The sequence below is a fragment of the Delphinus delphis genome, chromosome 3, assembly GCF_949987515.2.
Source record: "Delphinus delphis chromosome 3, mDelDel1.2, whole genome shotgun sequence".
NCBI lineage: Eukaryota > Metazoa > Chordata > Mammalia > Artiodactyla > Delphinidae > Delphinus > Delphinus delphis.
The window spans coordinates 2,202,872-2,218,429 of NC_082685.1; the positions used below are offsets into that span (position 1 = coordinate 2,202,872).

Here is a 15,558-nt window from a genome sequence, read left to right on the forward strand (position 1 = left end):
CTGGAGGGAGAGTGGGGAGAAAGGGACCTCCTGAGACCAGGAGCTGCGGTATTGCAGGCGGCTATGCAACGTGGGCCTGGCCGGTGTGTTCGGAGGCCAACCCGCGTGGGGTGAGCCGGGCGCCCCTCCTCCTTGGGGTGCTGCAGCAAGAGGCGAGCGATCCCTTTAAGAAACCCGGCTCGGCGCGGCCCGGCTGTGACCCCGCCTCCCCCGTCGGCGCGCGCGGCTCCGGTTGGCCCGGCCTCTGAGTGGCGGCTATGGAAGCCAATGGGAGCGGATGGGGCGGGGCCTGGCCGGGACGCGGGACGCCAGGTACAGGTCGCTGCCGCGGTGCCGCGCCCGCTGCGAGGTCTTCTCTTTTTTTTTTTTTTGTGGTACGCGGGCCTCTCACTGTTGTGGTCTCTCCCGTTGCGGAGCACAGGCTCCGGACGCGCAGGCTCAGCGTCCATGGCTCACGGGCCCAGCCGCTCCGCAGCATGTGGAATCTTCCCGGACCGGGGCACGAACCCGAGTCTCCTGAATCGGCAGGCGGACTCTCAACCACTGCGCCACCAAGGAAGCCCCGAGGGCTCCTCTTAAAGGAGCCGCTCTCCCCAGCCGCTGTCGGGCGGAGGGAAGGAGGAAAGAGTTGGGGGCTGGAACGGTGGGAGTGTCCCGGAGAGAGAGGAAGGCCCTGAGACTCGAGGATGCAGGGGTGCGGATGGGTGGGAAGGAGGCAGATTCCGTGGGAAATCAGGGGTGAGGCCCGACTCCAGACTGTTACTCACCTTCACACCCTGCCGGGGAGTGTTGGGTGCGGCAGAATTGATCCCTAAGTCTCCACGGGGAGGTATGAGCATCAGACTCACCAACCTACACCTGCAGCCCCTCTCCCCATTAGTACGCCGCTAAGCTCTCTGCCCCATTTTACCAATACAGAAACAGAGGCTGTTCCCCGTAGGTCCCACTTGTAAAGGAGAGTCCTGGAGTGAGAGTCAGGGGTCCTGGGTCCACTCCCTGCCCCTCTGGCGGCCTCAGTTTCCCCATCTGTACAATGATGAAGTAGGCCAGGCTGGACAGTTCCAAGCAAGAACAGGATCAGGAATCGCTGGTTCCAGGCGCCGCCCCTGCTCTTTACTCATTTTCTGGATCTTGTGGGTCTTCTGAGCTGAAGAATACTACGTGAGGGGAGGGCAGATCTGGGGCCCTGCCTCCAGCTGGGTAACTTGCCTGTCTCTCTGGGGGCCTGGGGTGGCCCCTCTTCCAGCCAGTCGTGTAAAATACTCGTTGCTATTATCATTGGAGAAGAGCGCGGGGTGGGGTGGGGTGGGGGAAGGGAATCCTTCCCCGGGTTAGGGATGAGGCTGGGGGACGGGACCTGGAGGCCCCACCAGTAGGGCTGAGGGTGGAGCCTGGTGAGGAGAGAGTTAAGCCTAGGCTCCACCACCTGCAGGATTAATTGATCGCCTTTGGGCCCCCAGCTGCAGCCCTGGGCCCCTCAACCAATGAGATGCGAGGATGGATTCGGGCAGGGCTCCCATTGGCTTACTCCGCCCCTCTGGGGAGACAGGAGCCCCTTTAATTAGCGTGGACTGTTTGCTCGGCTCTAAGCAGAGCTTCCAGGAATAGAAGAGCGATAGAGAGATGATGAGGTTCAGAGAGGAACGGGGAGTTGCCCGCAGCCGCACAGTACGTCTTCAGCCTGACCCCTCAGTCCTGTCTCCCGTCCATTCCCACCATGGCCTCCTGGACGCAGCTGATGCTGCTGCTTTGGAAGAATTTCCTGTACCGCAGGAGGCAGCCGGTAATGTCTGGTCGGGTGGGCCAGGGAGGGGCGGCCCGGGCGCCCCCCACGGTTCCCCACTCCCCCCCGCCTGTTCTGCCCCCGCCGTTGCAGCTCTTGGTGGAGCTGATGTGGCCGCACGCCATTCCCACCCCCAACTTGGGCAGCATGAATGTAAGCCTCCCAACGTCCAGCACTTTGGGGTTAGGGTTAGCAGTGGTCACCCCGTGCACAGGGGCCCCAGGGAGAGTCCGGAGCACAGGCCGGGCACCCGAATCATGGCTGAGAGGGGGCACTCTGTCGCCGGGGCTGTCATCACGCTGGGGACTCAGACGAGAAGCCCACGTCCGGCGTCCCCGCAGGCCATTTCCCCAACAAGCCGCTGCCGTCAGCGGGTACCGTCCCTGGACTCTAGGGCCTCATCTGCAACATGAGCAACACCTGTTTCCCACGGCCCATGCTCACCGAGGAGCCTGGCGTCCTCAGCACCTTCAGGACTCCCTGTAAGCCAGCGGCAGCGGGGGCGGCCGGGTGTGTGTGGGTGGAGGGCCGCCCAGCCACCGCCTCCCGCCCTCTCTCTGTCCCCAGGGTCTCCCGGCTCCTGGCAGATGCCCACACTGTCCTGGGGGGCCCCAGGGCCCACAGGATGCTGGCTAGCCTGAGGCAGCTGATGCCTACGCTGAGGGCTGCACGTGGAGCAGGTGAGAAGGCAGGGCCCATGGCAGGCAGGGCGGGGCCGGGCTCTGAGCACGCGCCTGCCTCCACTTGCTGGGCTGTGAAGCACGGGGTGGGGCGTGTCTCGGTTTAAGCTTTGCCTAACCCTGGGCTTCTGTGCTTTACTCCCTCAGCCTGGGCTCAGCTGAGTGACTAGCCCAAGGAGGGACTGTCCCTGGCCACGGAGCTGCTGGGGACACTGATGCAAGGGGTGAGGTGGGGCAGGGCAAGGCCAGCTGGAGCCCTGGACGCTGTTCTCGTGGAGTCCCGCCCTGCCCCTCGTGGGCCAGCCTCCAGGCCTTTGCCTGGGCCCTCCTTGGTGCCTGGGAGGGCCTGAGATACTCCAGCCCTGAGACCTTGAACAAGCCCATTTGCCTCTAGCAGCCTCAGTTTCCCTGTTTGTAAAATGGGGCCTATGATAGTATGGACCCCCTGGGAACTTGGCAAGGTACTGGACCCCTGGTGAGACAGCAGTGAACGTCGTTGTCACCTTGTCATCTTTCTCCCCAGGAATCCCTGGCGTTTGTGCTGGGCCAGGCCCAGGATTCCTTAGACAGCCTTGTGGAAGCAGCAGAAGACCTGGCCCAGGAGGTAAGAGGCCCGCGCAGTCTCTACCCCAGCCAGGAAATTGGGTGGGCTGCCTGGAAGGGGAGGTGACAGGGCAGCCCCAGGCACCTATCTTTGGTAGGTTTTGGGGGGCACTTGGGCAGAAAGAGGGAGAGGGTGCTCCTGGCGGAGTCCCCTGCCCTGGTTAAGGCTTGGCGGTAGGACCACGTGGAAGGGAAGCCTGCCCGGGCCCTCTGGTGACCCGTCTCCAGCTCCTGGCGCCACCTGGCCTGGTGGAGCTGTGGGCACTGCTGTGGAGACCCCAAGGGCCAGGTGGCCCCCTGGAGGCGGTGGCAGAAGCCCTGTGCAGTGCCGGGGGCCCAGCAAGCCGGTATGAGGCCAGTGACCTGAAGGAGCTGGTGTGGCAGGAGCGGCACGGCCCCTGCCACACCACAGCCTGAGTGGCTGAGCTGGCTTCCCAGCCGGGGAGGTGGGGCCAGGACGTGGGCGGGCGCAGGGCCTCATGGTGCACCCCTCGGCGCTAGGCTCCACCCGCGCTGAGCTGGTGGGGGCCCTGGACGCCCACCCCCTGTCCCACCGGCTCTGGAGGCGCCTGAAGCCGCTGGTCCTGGGGAAAGTAGTGTTCAGCTCACGGCCCAGGTGACGGTGGGAGGGGTCCCACGTCCCGGCCTCAGACCAGGGCGGGGAGGGCCAGGCCAGAGGGAGGGCCCTGACCAGGAGGTGGGCGGCCCCTGGGCTGGGTCCGGGAAGCGGGGTCTAGAAGGGGTAAGAGTTTGCCAGGTTACAGACAGCGCTCAGAGGCACAGGATGGAGCAGAGGGGGGGAAGCAGGAGGGGTGGGCAGGGGTCCTCAGAGGAGGGGAAGGGTCGTGAACAGGCAAGGCCGGCATAGACCTCGGCGCCCGCCTCCTGCAGGTGAACCAAACCTTCCAGGGGCTGGCGCTGTTGAAGGGCATCCAGGAGGTGTGGGAGCTGCTGGGCGCCCCGCTCTTGAACTTCGCGAACGACAGCGCCGGCGTCGCACGGCTGCAGGTGGGGCCAGGACGCCGGGCAGCAGAGTCATGCCCTGCTGAGGATTTGAGCAAAAGGGCAGGGCCTTCTGGGCAAGGGTGTGGAGCTGGGAAGTGGTATCCACGGTGAGCTCCGGCCGCAGGGATGGGAAGAGGGGTGACAGGCCCTGAATGCCCGAAACAGACTCCCACCTTCCCCGACACCCCCCAGAGGCTCCTGCAGGTCACAGGAAGAAGGCAGCCAGGAGCTGGAGGCCAGGACCGGGGAGAGGCTCTTCGTGCCTTTCTGAACCCCCGAAGTGGTGGCTGCAGCTGGAATGAGGCCCATGCTGATATGGGACACCTGGTGGGCACACTGGGCCGTGATGGAGGTGAGGGGCCGCCCACCTGGGGAAATCTCTCTGAGGGGAGGGGCAGCCCTGCTGTGGGACTCCTAGGAGGAAACGCGGCTCCACCCTCAGGTCCAGAGGAGGACCCTGGGACCTCGGACCCACGCCCAAGCCCCTCCCAGTGCGTGACTCTGGACGAGCTGGAGGCTGCGCCCTCAGAGGCTGCCCTGGTGGAGCGGGCCCTGGAGCTGCTCTCCGAGCCCGAGGACTTCCCGGACTCTTCGCAGTCCCCAGGCCCTGGCCATGTGCGCATCAAGATCCGCATGGACATCGATGACGTCACAAGAGCCAATAAGATCAGGGACAGGTGGGGGGCCTTGTGGGGCGGGGCCGAGGGAATGGGGATGCCAGGGAGCATCCCACCTACCATAGACCTTGGTAGGTGGAGCCCAAGACTCCTTAGACCAACTGGGGCCTGCGGTGGGCGGAGCCTATGGTGTGAGGGGCGCGGCCAAGGGCTTGGCAGACGCGGGCTCAACCCTCGGCTTCTGGGATAAGATTAGAGCGCTTGGGGCTCCCCTGATGGCGCAGTGGTTGAGAGTCCGCCTGCCGATGCAGGGGACACGGGTTCGTGCCCCGGTCCGGTAAGATCCCACATGCCGCGGAGCTGCTGGGCCCGTGAGCCATGGCTGCTGAGCCTGCTCTGCAACGGGAGAAGCCACAACAGTGAGAGGCCCACGTACAGAAAAAAAAAAAAAAAAAAAAAAAAAAAGCGCTTGGCAGGTGGGGCTACGTGCATAATTGAGGAGGCAGGTGAGGGCGGAACTAAAGTTGTGATGGGCAGGTCCCAGCCACTCCCATACTCGCCTCAGATTTTGGGACCCCGGTGCGGCTGCTGACGCGCTGGTGTGGGGCAGCTTCGTGTACCTGCAGGACCTGCTGGAGCGCGCAGCCCTGCGCGTGCTCACTGGAGCCGCGCCCCGCGCCGGCCTCTACCTGCAGCAGATGCCCTACACGTGCTACGTGGACGACGCGTGAGCGCCCCCTCCTCACTCGTTCACTCAGATGCCAGATCCCGGGTCTCGGGGTGCGGCCTGGGTTCCGTTTGGAATATTCACGCAGTCAAGGCTGAGAACTACAGTTTAGAGGGACCACTCTCCGTGACTTGTAGCGGGAGGAGGAGGGATTCCTGAGGGTCGGGGGTCTCCGGGAGCTGGGAGAACGTGGCCTAACAGCCAGAACCCTGAGGCGCCATCAAGGGTCTGATGATAAGGGAGGACAAATGTCCCCGGCTGGCCTCACCTTGGGATCCCAGTGCGCGCACCCTCGTGCCAGATGGGGGCAGCGCGGCGTCTCCGGCCTCCACCCCAGCTGCCCACTGCCCCAGGTTCCTGCGCGTGCTGAGCCGGTCACTGCCGCTCTTCCTGATGCTGGCCTGGATCTATTCGGTGGCGCTGACCGCGAAGGCTGTGGTGCGTGAGAAGGAGACGAGGCTGTGCTGCACGATGTGCGCCATGGGGCTCAGTGGCGCCGTGCTTTGGCTGGGCTGGTTCCTCAGCTGTCTCGGGCCCTTCCTTCTCAGCACCGCGTTGCTCGTGCTGGTGCTCAAGGTGGGCGCACCCCGGCCTTCCCGGCTCCAGAATGGGTGCGCGTGTACGCGGGAGGGTAACAGGCAGGGGGCGCCTCGCGGGGTTGCGCGTCCCTGGGCGAATCCGTGCGCTCCCTCCAGCTGCCTTTGCCTCCCTGCAGTCGGGGACATCCTCCCCTACAGCCACGCGGTGGTGCCCTTCCCGTTCTTGGCGGCTTTCAAGGTGGCCACGGTGGTCCAGAGCTTCTTTCTGAGCGCCTGCTTCTCCCGAGCCAACCTGGCAGCCGCCTGCGGGGGCCTCGCCTACTTCGTGCTCTATCTGCCCTACGTGCTGTGCGTGGCCTGGCGGGACCAACTGCCCGTGGGCGGCCGTGTGGCCGCGGTGAGAGCCGGGTCGGGTGGGGTGCGGGGGTGCAAGGCACCCTTAGCTGCCCTTGCTTTCCACCCACCTACCTACCTGCCCCAACCCGCAGAGCTTTCTGTTGCCCGTGGCCTTCGGCTTCGGCTGCGAGAGCCTGGCACTGCTGGAGGAGCAGGGCGAGGGCGCGCAGTGGCACAACGTGGGCACTGGGCCTATAGCCGATGTCTTCAGCCTGGCCCAGGTCTCGGGTCTTCTGCTGCTCGACGCTGCGCTCTACGGCCTCGCCACTTGGTACCTGGAGGCTGTGTGCCCAGGTGGGCCGTAAGAGGTGCACAGGCGCCAGGGAGGCTGGGCTGAGGGGCGGGGCCCAGGATGGGGCGGGGCTTAGGGGTCTGGAAGCCGGAGGTGAGAGGGTGGGGATTCCTGGCACCTGAGCACATGCGCACAGGTGGCTGCGTTTGAGGGATGGTTTGGGGCGGGTGGGCGGGGCTTCCTGATTACTTCCTACCTGGATGCCCTAATCCCAGGGGTATGGCCAGCAGCCGGCACACACCAGGGGAATGGGCTCAAGCGGTAACTGAGTACCACTCCCCACAGGCGAGTCCGGGATCCCCGAACCGTGGAACGTTCCCTTCGGAGGAGCTACTGGTTTGGGCCTCAGACCTCCAAGTGCCCAGCCCCCTGCCCCACAGGACCCCAAGGGTGAGGCCCGACAGACCTTAGCAGCCACTTCCCTGTCTGGATTCCCAGGCCCCCCCAAAGCCCAGGTTCCCGCGGATCCCAATCCTCTGGACACCCCTAGTTCTCCAGGCCCCCTGAGGCTCCCCTAACTCCTACAGAACCCTGCCCCACAAGTCCCCGACTCCACAGACCAGCTTGAACAGCCCCCAGGACCCCGGGGGCTCCCATGGCTGAGTCTGCCCTCCTTCCCCAATGCTGGTGGAAGAGGCGCCCCCTGGCCTGATTCCAGGAGTCTCCATACGGAGCCTGGAAAAGCGCTTTCCTGGTAACCCACAGCCGGCCTTGCACGGGCTCAGCCTGGACTTCTACCAGGGCCTCATCACCGCCTTCCTGGGCCACAATGGGGCTGGCAAGACGACCACTCTGTGAGCAGCCGTCGCTCCCCTCCCCCCCAGTTCCTCTCTCCCCGCCCCCCAGGGCCTCAGCTTGCACACCTGTTCAAGGAGAAGGACATCTGGGGTCAGAAGGTCCCTGTCTGTACAGTGAGGGCAGGACACCCCCCTCCCCAGTTCACTTTGGGTCCCCCCCGCAAGTTCACTTTGGATACACAATAGGTAGGCGATAAGTATATTCTCTGAGCCTCACTTTCCCTCCCCTGTAAAATGGGAACATAATACTCCTTCGGTCTGGGCATACAGTAGGTGCCCTATATGTGCTGGTGCCTCTTCTCTGGGAACCTCAGTTTCCCCCTCTGAAGGAGCAGCTGCTCTGCGATCCCTGCACCCCCAGGTCCATCCTAACCGGCCTCTTCCCACCCACTGCTGGCTCCGCCTGTGTCCTGGGCCACGATGTCCGATCCAACATGGCAGCCATCCGGCCCCACCTGGGAGTCTGCCCACGGTACAGTGTGCTGTTTGACATGTGCGTCTCAGTGGGCCTGGGGCATGGCAATGGGGGGCTGGGTGCTCTCTGGGCCCCTGCCCACCATGGTAGCCACCCTGTCTTTTGCCCATGGCCACAGGCTGACCGTGGATGAGCACGTCTGGTTCTATGGGCGGTTAAAGAGTCTGAGTGCAGCTGCCGTGGGCCCCGAGCAGGACCGTCTGATGCAGGATGTGGGACTGGTCCCCAAGCGGCATGCACTGACTCGCCACCTCTCTGGGGAGGAGCCTTTGGGTCTGCAGAGATGAGGATGGGGAGGGGGCTCGGGCTTTATCCTGAGGATGGGGGGATGTCAGAGGAGACAGGAACTGAGGTCCAGGTGGGTAGGGAGAGGCGCAGGAAGAAGGGAGGTAGCCCTGCCCAAGCCTGTGGGTCCTGTTGAGATCCCAACCCCTGTCCCAACCCAGGTGGGATTCAGTGGAAGCTTTCAGTGGCCATTGCCTTTGTGGGTGGCTCCCAAGTCGTTATCTTGGATGAGCCCACAGCTGGTGTGGACCCTGCTTCCCGTCGAGGCATTCGGGAGCTGCTGCTCAAATACCAGGATGGTAAGAATTGAGGGTGGCCTGAGGTTCCCCTGGATTCTTCTTGAGAGACCAGAAGATGTTTCTGACAAAGAGGTGTTGGGGGATGGGGTTTTGAGGGATGAGTAGGAGTTCACTGCATGGGGCAGAGACCACAGCTTCGGCAGCCTGATGGCATGAGTGGGTTGGGTCCCATGCCCAGATCGCACATTGATCCTCTCCACCCACCACCTGGATGAGGCAGAGCTGTTGGGAGATCGTGTGGCAGTGGTGGCGGGCGGCCGCTTGTGCTGCTGTGGCTCCCCGCTCTTCCTGTGGTGTCATTTGGTCTCCAGATACTACCTGACACTGGTGAAGTGTCCCCCAGCCCTGGCCACCAGCAAAAAGGTGAGGGCTGGGCTTCCCTGGTGGCGCAGTGGTGGAGAGTCCGCCTGCCGATGCAGGGGACACGGGTTCGTGCCCCGGTCTGGGAAGATCCCACGTGCCGCGGAGCGGCTGGGCCCGTGAGCCATGGCCGCTGAGCCTGCGCGTCCGGAGCCTGTGCTCCGCAACGGGAGAGGCCACAGCAGTGAGAGGCCCGCGTACCGCAAAAAAAAAAAAAAAAAAGTGAGGGCTGGAGCTGACCTCCATCCACTGTCTCTCAAGGCTCTGGCCAGCCCTGCCCGCAGGGTGACACTGACTTGAAGGACAACATGGATCCTGGGCAGGAAGGGGAGCCAGGCAGCCAGGCCAGCACTGCCGGTGAGGGCCGGGGTGGGAGAGCCAAAGTGAGGGGCTGTTGGGTGACAGTGGCTTGGTTCAGGGCAACAGGGCTTCACAACCCCGGGCGTGACTCCTGACACCAGGCTGAGCCCACACATGGACCTACTCCTGGACTCTGACCCCGGGCCAAGTCCTGCCCTTGGGTGCCTAATCCTGGCGTCCTCTGCCCTCAGGGGCAGGTCCCTCATGGGTCACCCAAGCCCCTTCCCCAGGGGGGCAGGGATGGGGGGCGGGGCAGGAGCCACGGCTGCCCACGCCTCCAGGGCCCCTGACATGCTCAGCTGCTGGCCCTGGTGCAGAGCCACGTGCCCGGGGCACGGCTGGTCAAAGAGCTGCCACACGAGCTGGTGCTGGCGCTGGCGCTGCCCTACCAGGGCGCCCCGGACAGTAGCTTCGCTGAGCTCTTCTGCGAGCTGGACCAGCGGTTGGGGAAGCTGGGACTGGCCGGCTTCGGGATCTCCGACACCAGCCTGGAGGAGGTGTGGCTCCTGGGGGAGGTGTGGGGGTGCCAGGAGGAGGGCTGCCTGGAGGAGGTGGTGCTTGAAGGATGAAGAGGAAGACGTCTGCCTATTGACAGCTGGGTGTCCCAGGGTGGAGTCGGCACACACAGAAGCCTGGAGACTCAGGGGCCCTCCGGGAGGCCTGGGGACCCCCAGTGTATGAGGGGTGGTGGCTCCCAAGTCCCCCTCCCTCCCCTGTGTCCCCAGGCTCTGAGCGCCCTGCTTCGTCTCCCCAGATCTTCCTGAAGGTGGTGGAGGACTGTGCTGTGGACACAGGCCCAGGGGGTGCGGCCGCAGGTCTCTGTCTTGATCCCTCAACCTGGTCCAGAGTTGGACCTGACTTTAGACCAAGTCCCCATCCCTGGCTGACGTGGCCCAAGGCATAGCCCTGACCTCCACCCCTGATTCCTGACCCCTCCACTGTGAACCTTGACGTTAGCCCAGACCCCAGGCTGAACACTAACCCTGACCCTGAACCTGACCCCAACACTGGTAACTCCACAGATGGTAGGCCCAGGCAGCACCCGTGCTCAGGCATTGCTCATCTGGACGCGACTGCAAGGCTGCAGATTCTGCTAGAGGAATCAGCCCTGGAGAATGGGGGGCTGGGTGAGTTGTCCCCACCCGGCCCTGTGGCCCCTCCTGGTCCCCGGGGCATGAGCACTGACCCTCCTATCCCTCACAGCGGGATCTGCCCCCGAGACACAGGCCTTGCAGAGCTCTGGGCCAGACGCCGCAGGCTGTGTACATGGCTGGGTGCTGGCCCACCAGCAGCTCCGGGCCTTGCTTCTCAGGCGCTTCCTGCTTGCCTGCTGCAGCCGCTGTGGCCTGTTCGCACAGGTGAGGGGGGCCAGGCACGAGGGAGGGCGTGTGGGGGACCCTGAGTGCCTGTTCTCCACTCTGTGACCTAATTCAACAGCCTAATCCCAGGTGTATCCCCTACTCTGAACACTTTTTGAGAGCACTGGGGAGCCATGGATGGTTCTAGAGCGGGATCAGGGAAAGGTGCAGGCAAGCTTGGAGGGCAGACCAGGAGGGCAGCTGATGGGCTGGTCCTTCAGATTGTGCTGCCTGCCCTCTTCGTGGGCTTGGCACTGGTGTTCAGCCTCATCATGCCTCCTTTCGGATACTACCCAGCTCTGCAGCTCAGTCCCAGCATGTATGGCTCCCAAGTGTCCTTCTTCAGGTGAGTGCAGAGGAGAGGGGCCTGGTGGTGGGAGCGCCAGGAGCCTGTGGGTACAGCCCTCATCTTTCTGGCCTTCCAGCAGAGGGCGTACGTGGCCTCTGCCAACCTGCCTGCCCTCCTGTTGTTGCTACTACTGTATGAGTGAGGCCCCTAGCCCTTCAGGGCTTGTTCTTACTGACCCCCCCCCCAACACTGTGGAGGGAGATGGGGCTCTGTAGCAGCTCCTAAGGAGAGGGTATGGAGGTCTGAAGTGACCCCAAGTGTGATCTAATTCAGTGGTGTGCCGAGGTGGCCTTAAAAGCTCATCTTGGCTTGATTCGCGTTATAAGGGCCTAAAACACAGAAGTAGGAAGGGAGATCTGTATTACTTTTAGGGCTGCTCAGCCCCTGTCTGGCAGTAACAGTGGCTCCTGTTACCCCTCAGCTGGTCCATCACACCGCTCACGTACCCACCCTCCTCCTTCTTCTCCATGCCCAGCATGGCCTACATGGTGCTCACCTGCATCAACCTCTTTGTCGGCATCAACGGCAGCATGGCCACCTTTGTGCTCGAGCTCTTCTCTGATCAGGTGGGACCCGACAAGGTTGGGCCTCGGGCTGGGGTTGGACTGGGCATCGGCCTTGGCCCCTTACCCACCTCCTTCTTCCTGCCCCTGAGTAGAAGTTACAGGAGGTGAGCTGGATCCTGAAATGGGTCTTCCTTATCTTTCCTCGCTTCTGCCTGGGCTGGGCGCTCATTGACATGGTGAGGAACCAGGCCATGGCTGACGCTTTTGAGCGCTTGGGTGAGAACTTCCCTCCAGGTGGGGAAGTGCCAGATGAGAGTCAATTCTATAGGGTAGGGACAAACAGTAGCCCCCAGGAAGAGACCTGGAGGTCTTAGGTGGCCCCCAAGGGCTTGAAGGCCAAGTTAGACGTACAGCAAAGCAGCCATAAAAATCTAATTCCATTTGGTCACATCGTAAAAGGTCTAAGGCTCTAAATAAGGGAGGTGGTGATACTGCTGTTTTCTTTTTCTTTTCTTTTTTTCTTATATATATGTTTTAATAGATTAATTTAATTTATTTATTGGCTGCGTTGGGTCTTCAGTGCTGCGCGAGGGCTTTCTCTAGTTGCGGGCTTTCTCACAAAGTTGCTTTGTGCAAACTTTTCTGCTGTGGGCCGTTTACTGGCCACCTGCTAGGGGCTGGCACATACCTGTGCACATGTGTGGTGTGTTAGTGTCGTCGTCACTCTTTAGCAAGTGCCTACTGTGTGCAGCCAACCTCTCCACTGTGGGCTGACTGCACACCCAGCATGAATTCTCAGCAGGTGCCATTGCCATCAGGTACCCACTGCATGGCAGGAAACATTCTGAAATCTCCTGCCTCGATATTTATGGAGCACCGGCTGTGTGTGACCTTTATAGGATACGTACTGCGTGCCAGGATTGATCAAACACATGCTGTGTGCCAACCAGAATTCCTGCTGTGTGACAGCTGTATGCCTACCCACACACCCCAGTATCTGCCCCAGGGGTCCCTTTGTCCACAGCCCTCCACGTGGAAACTGAGTAACCCACCCCCAGAAATCAGAGATGCTGGGACAAGTGTCCAGGCCTCTGTGAGTACCGTCTCTGGGTGTACCCACAGTGTTTTGGGCTGCTGGGCGTGAACGGAGCGGGGAAAACGTCCACGTTCCACATGGTGACTGGGGACACGGTGCCCAGCGGGGGCGAGGTGGTGCTGGCAGGCCACAGGTGAGGGGCTCTGGAGCCTTTGTTCCTCCCCACCCCCCGCCTTTGCATGCACGGATCGGGTGGGGCTTTAGTTCCTGACCCCCACACCTCTGCAGGGTTGACTTGGCCCTGAGACACCTTCTGTTCCTTACCAGGGTGGGTGGGCGGGCCCTGAGACCCCTGCTTGCCCCCAGTATGGCCGGGGCCCAGCTAGTTCCTGAAGTTCTCTGTTCCCCATCCCCAGCGTGGCTCGGGAACCGGCCGTAGCTTACTGCCGCATGGGCTACTGCCCTCAGTTGGATGCCATCTTCGAGCTGCTGACCGGCCGCGAGCACCTGGAGCTGTTTGTACGCCTGCGCTGTGTCTCGAGGCCCAGGTTGCCCAGGTGACACTCCCCACAACCAACCCCTCCGGTCTCCGCCCCCAACCCCGCCCCTGGACCGTAGCCTACCCTGGTGCTCCTTGGCCACACCCTGAGCCCAGGTCCACCCACGCTTGGTCCTCTGGCCCCGCCCCTGCCCTCCCCCAGCTCCTACATACTCACTTGGGTCTACCTCCCTTTCCCACTGTCCTCCCTGCTTAGGGACCCGCCCCTTCCCTCCTTGACCCTTCTGGCTATGGCCCCGCCTACTCACTTCCTGCTTAGGGCTTCCTGGTGGCTTCCTGCCCTGGGCCAGGTCCTGCCTCTCCCTTACTCTGGCCCCGCCCTCAGGTAGCAGTCCTGCCCCTGTACTCGCTCTGGCCCCACCCTCTTTAGTTACCTTCCACCCCCTTCCTCGCCCTAGCCCCTCCCACTCACCCTGCTCCCCCATGCTCACTCTGCCCCCCCCTCATTCTGGCCCTCCTCCTCACTCTGGCCCCCCATTCTCTGACCCCCGCTATCCTGGCCCCCCTGCTCACTCTGGTCCCCCTACTCTGACCTGGTCCACCCCCCAATGCTCACTCTGCTCCTCCCACTTCGTCCCGCCACAGACAGCAAGCTCGGGCCTGGGGCGCCTGGGCCTCCCTCAATGTGCGGACAGCCCCGTGGGCACCTACAGCCGGGGCAACAAGCGGAAACTGGCGACAGCCGTGGCTCTGGTGGGCGATCCAGCTGTGGTCTCTCTGGTATGTGAGGGGGAGGGCAGGGGGCGTGTGCGCAGAGTAGGGGCGGGGCGGGGCCCCGCTTAAGCATCTCCCTGCTCCCAGGACGAGCCACCACTGGCACGGACCCTGGCGCACGGCGTTTTCTCTCGAACAGCCTTCTGGCCGTGGTGCCCACCTCACACATGTGGACCCTGAACCGGACGGCTGGGTCTGCGGGTCCAGGTGTTCCATCCTGGCGAGAAAGGTGGACTAGGCCCGAGCTAGAGGCTATCAGAGCACAGGGTCACAGGGGATGGCATGGTCCTCGCTTGGGGGAGGGTGCCAGGCCTGAGTGGGAGAACACACGGAGGTGGTACCCGGCCCAGGGAACAGAGCAGTCTGGGCCTGACAGGAAGTGTTCAGAGCACAGGGTGGTCCAGAGCTGGAGGATGAGGGTCCCCAGCAGGAGCAGCCCAGTGCCCGGCACCGCCCGTCCAGGCCTGGCCAGAGCTCACGGCTCCGGGCTCCCACAGCATGGGGGAGAGAGGCGCTCTGCACGCACCTGGCCATCATGGTGAACGGGCGGTTCCGCTGCCTGGTCAGCACGCAGCACCTCCAGGGCCGGTGAGTGGGGTGAGGCTTCAAGGCCTGGGTGCGGGCAGATCCGGGTGGGGGTGTAGGTGGGGCCGGAGGGGAGATCAAGCGGGGCCAGGTTGGCTCTCAGCGGGGAAGAGACAAGCATCATGGACTGTCCAGGATGAGAGGGGTGATGAGGTCTGATGGCTGAGGGTGGGTCCATGGGCGGAGACACAAGAAGGTCTGCAAGTGGGTGTGGCCCAGAGGTTGGACTGGGGCGTGGCATTGCGTGGGCGGGGCCTGGGAGAAGCAGGGTTAGAGAAGGGATGAGCATGTAGGAAGGGTGAGGACGAGCAGGGGTTGGGGTCAGGTGTGTTGGGCAGGGGGTCAACAGGAGCCAGGTATAGGGGTGGGGCTAGGAGAGAGCTGGAGGGTGGTGTGGGTGGGTCTTAGGGAAGAGCGGGCTGCGGGACTCCACCCCACCCCACCCCACCCCACCCTACCCTACCCTAGGTTCGGGGCTGGCCACACGCTGACCCTGCGGGTGTCCGAGTCTCAGTCCGAGTCGGTGGCAGCCTTCGTGGCAGCCACGTTCCCGGGGGCCGAGCTGCGGGAGGTGCGCGGTGGCCGCCTGCGCTTCCAGCTGCCTCCGGGAGCGCGCTGCGCCTTGGGGCACCTCTTTGGAGAGCTGGCGGCACGTGGCGCAGAGCACGGTGTGGAGGACTTCTCTGTGAGCCAGACCACGCTGGAGGAGGTGACCTCAGCGCCAGGACGGGGCTGGTGGTAAAGGTGGGGCTGGGGGCCAGACCCTTCAGCTGACCTGCCTTCCTGTTTCCTTGGGCTGCCCAGCACTAGGTATTCCTGTAACTCTCCAAGGATCAGGGGAAGGAGGAGGACGAGAAGGACGCAGAAGTGGGGGCGGACCCTGTGCCAGGCCCACAGAACCCCAGACTCATCACCCAGTTCCTCGAGGACCACAGCATGGCCGGGACGGTGCTCTGAGCCTCCCTCTCCTCCGTGGAGCTGGTGGGGGGCCCTGGGAGTGACCAAGGCAGGGCAGAGGGGTTGGAGCCGGGACCCAGGCTCCCTGAGGGGTTGCTGCCCTGGAGGGAATGCAGAGAAGTCATGGTGTGAAGCCCTCCGCACGTGTGTCCATGCGTCAGGCTGCATGCTTGTCCAAAAATGGCTCTCCATGTCTGGATATCGGGCCTGGCACCCGAGTGTGTGCAGGAGTTAGTCTGTGGAGACAGATGCAATCTCTAGGGGGCAGGTGAGAGT

The 15,558-nt window shown here is 63.4% G+C and overlaps 1 protein-coding gene across 1 annotated transcript; it reads left to right on the top strand.

Moving 5' to 3' along the window:
• The first annotated feature begins 3,545 nt into the window (after positions 1-3,545).
• Positions 3,546-15,282, top strand: ABCA7 (ATP binding cassette subfamily A member 7). The gene is made up of 28 exons (XM_069540500.1): positions 3,546-3,659; positions 3,958-4,074; positions 4,264-4,423; positions 4,514-4,748; positions 5,254-5,415; positions 5,769-6,034; positions 6,131-6,351; positions 6,443-6,644; positions 6,928-7,032; positions 7,301-7,436; positions 7,801-7,932; positions 8,033-8,187; positions 8,361-8,498; positions 8,677-8,861; positions 9,143-9,241; positions 9,536-9,733; positions 9,973-10,033; positions 10,241-10,345; positions 10,422-10,576; positions 10,798-10,922; positions 11,347-11,491; positions 11,584-11,760; positions 12,554-12,660; positions 12,884-12,986; positions 13,612-13,750; positions 14,238-14,328; positions 14,794-15,034; positions 15,157-15,282. The coding sequence occupies exons 1-28, from the start codon at positions 3,546-3,548 to the stop codon at positions 15,280-15,282; spliced, it is 4,200 nt and encodes a 1,399-aa protein (XP_069396601.1).
• Positions 15,283-15,558: the final 276 nt, after the last annotated feature.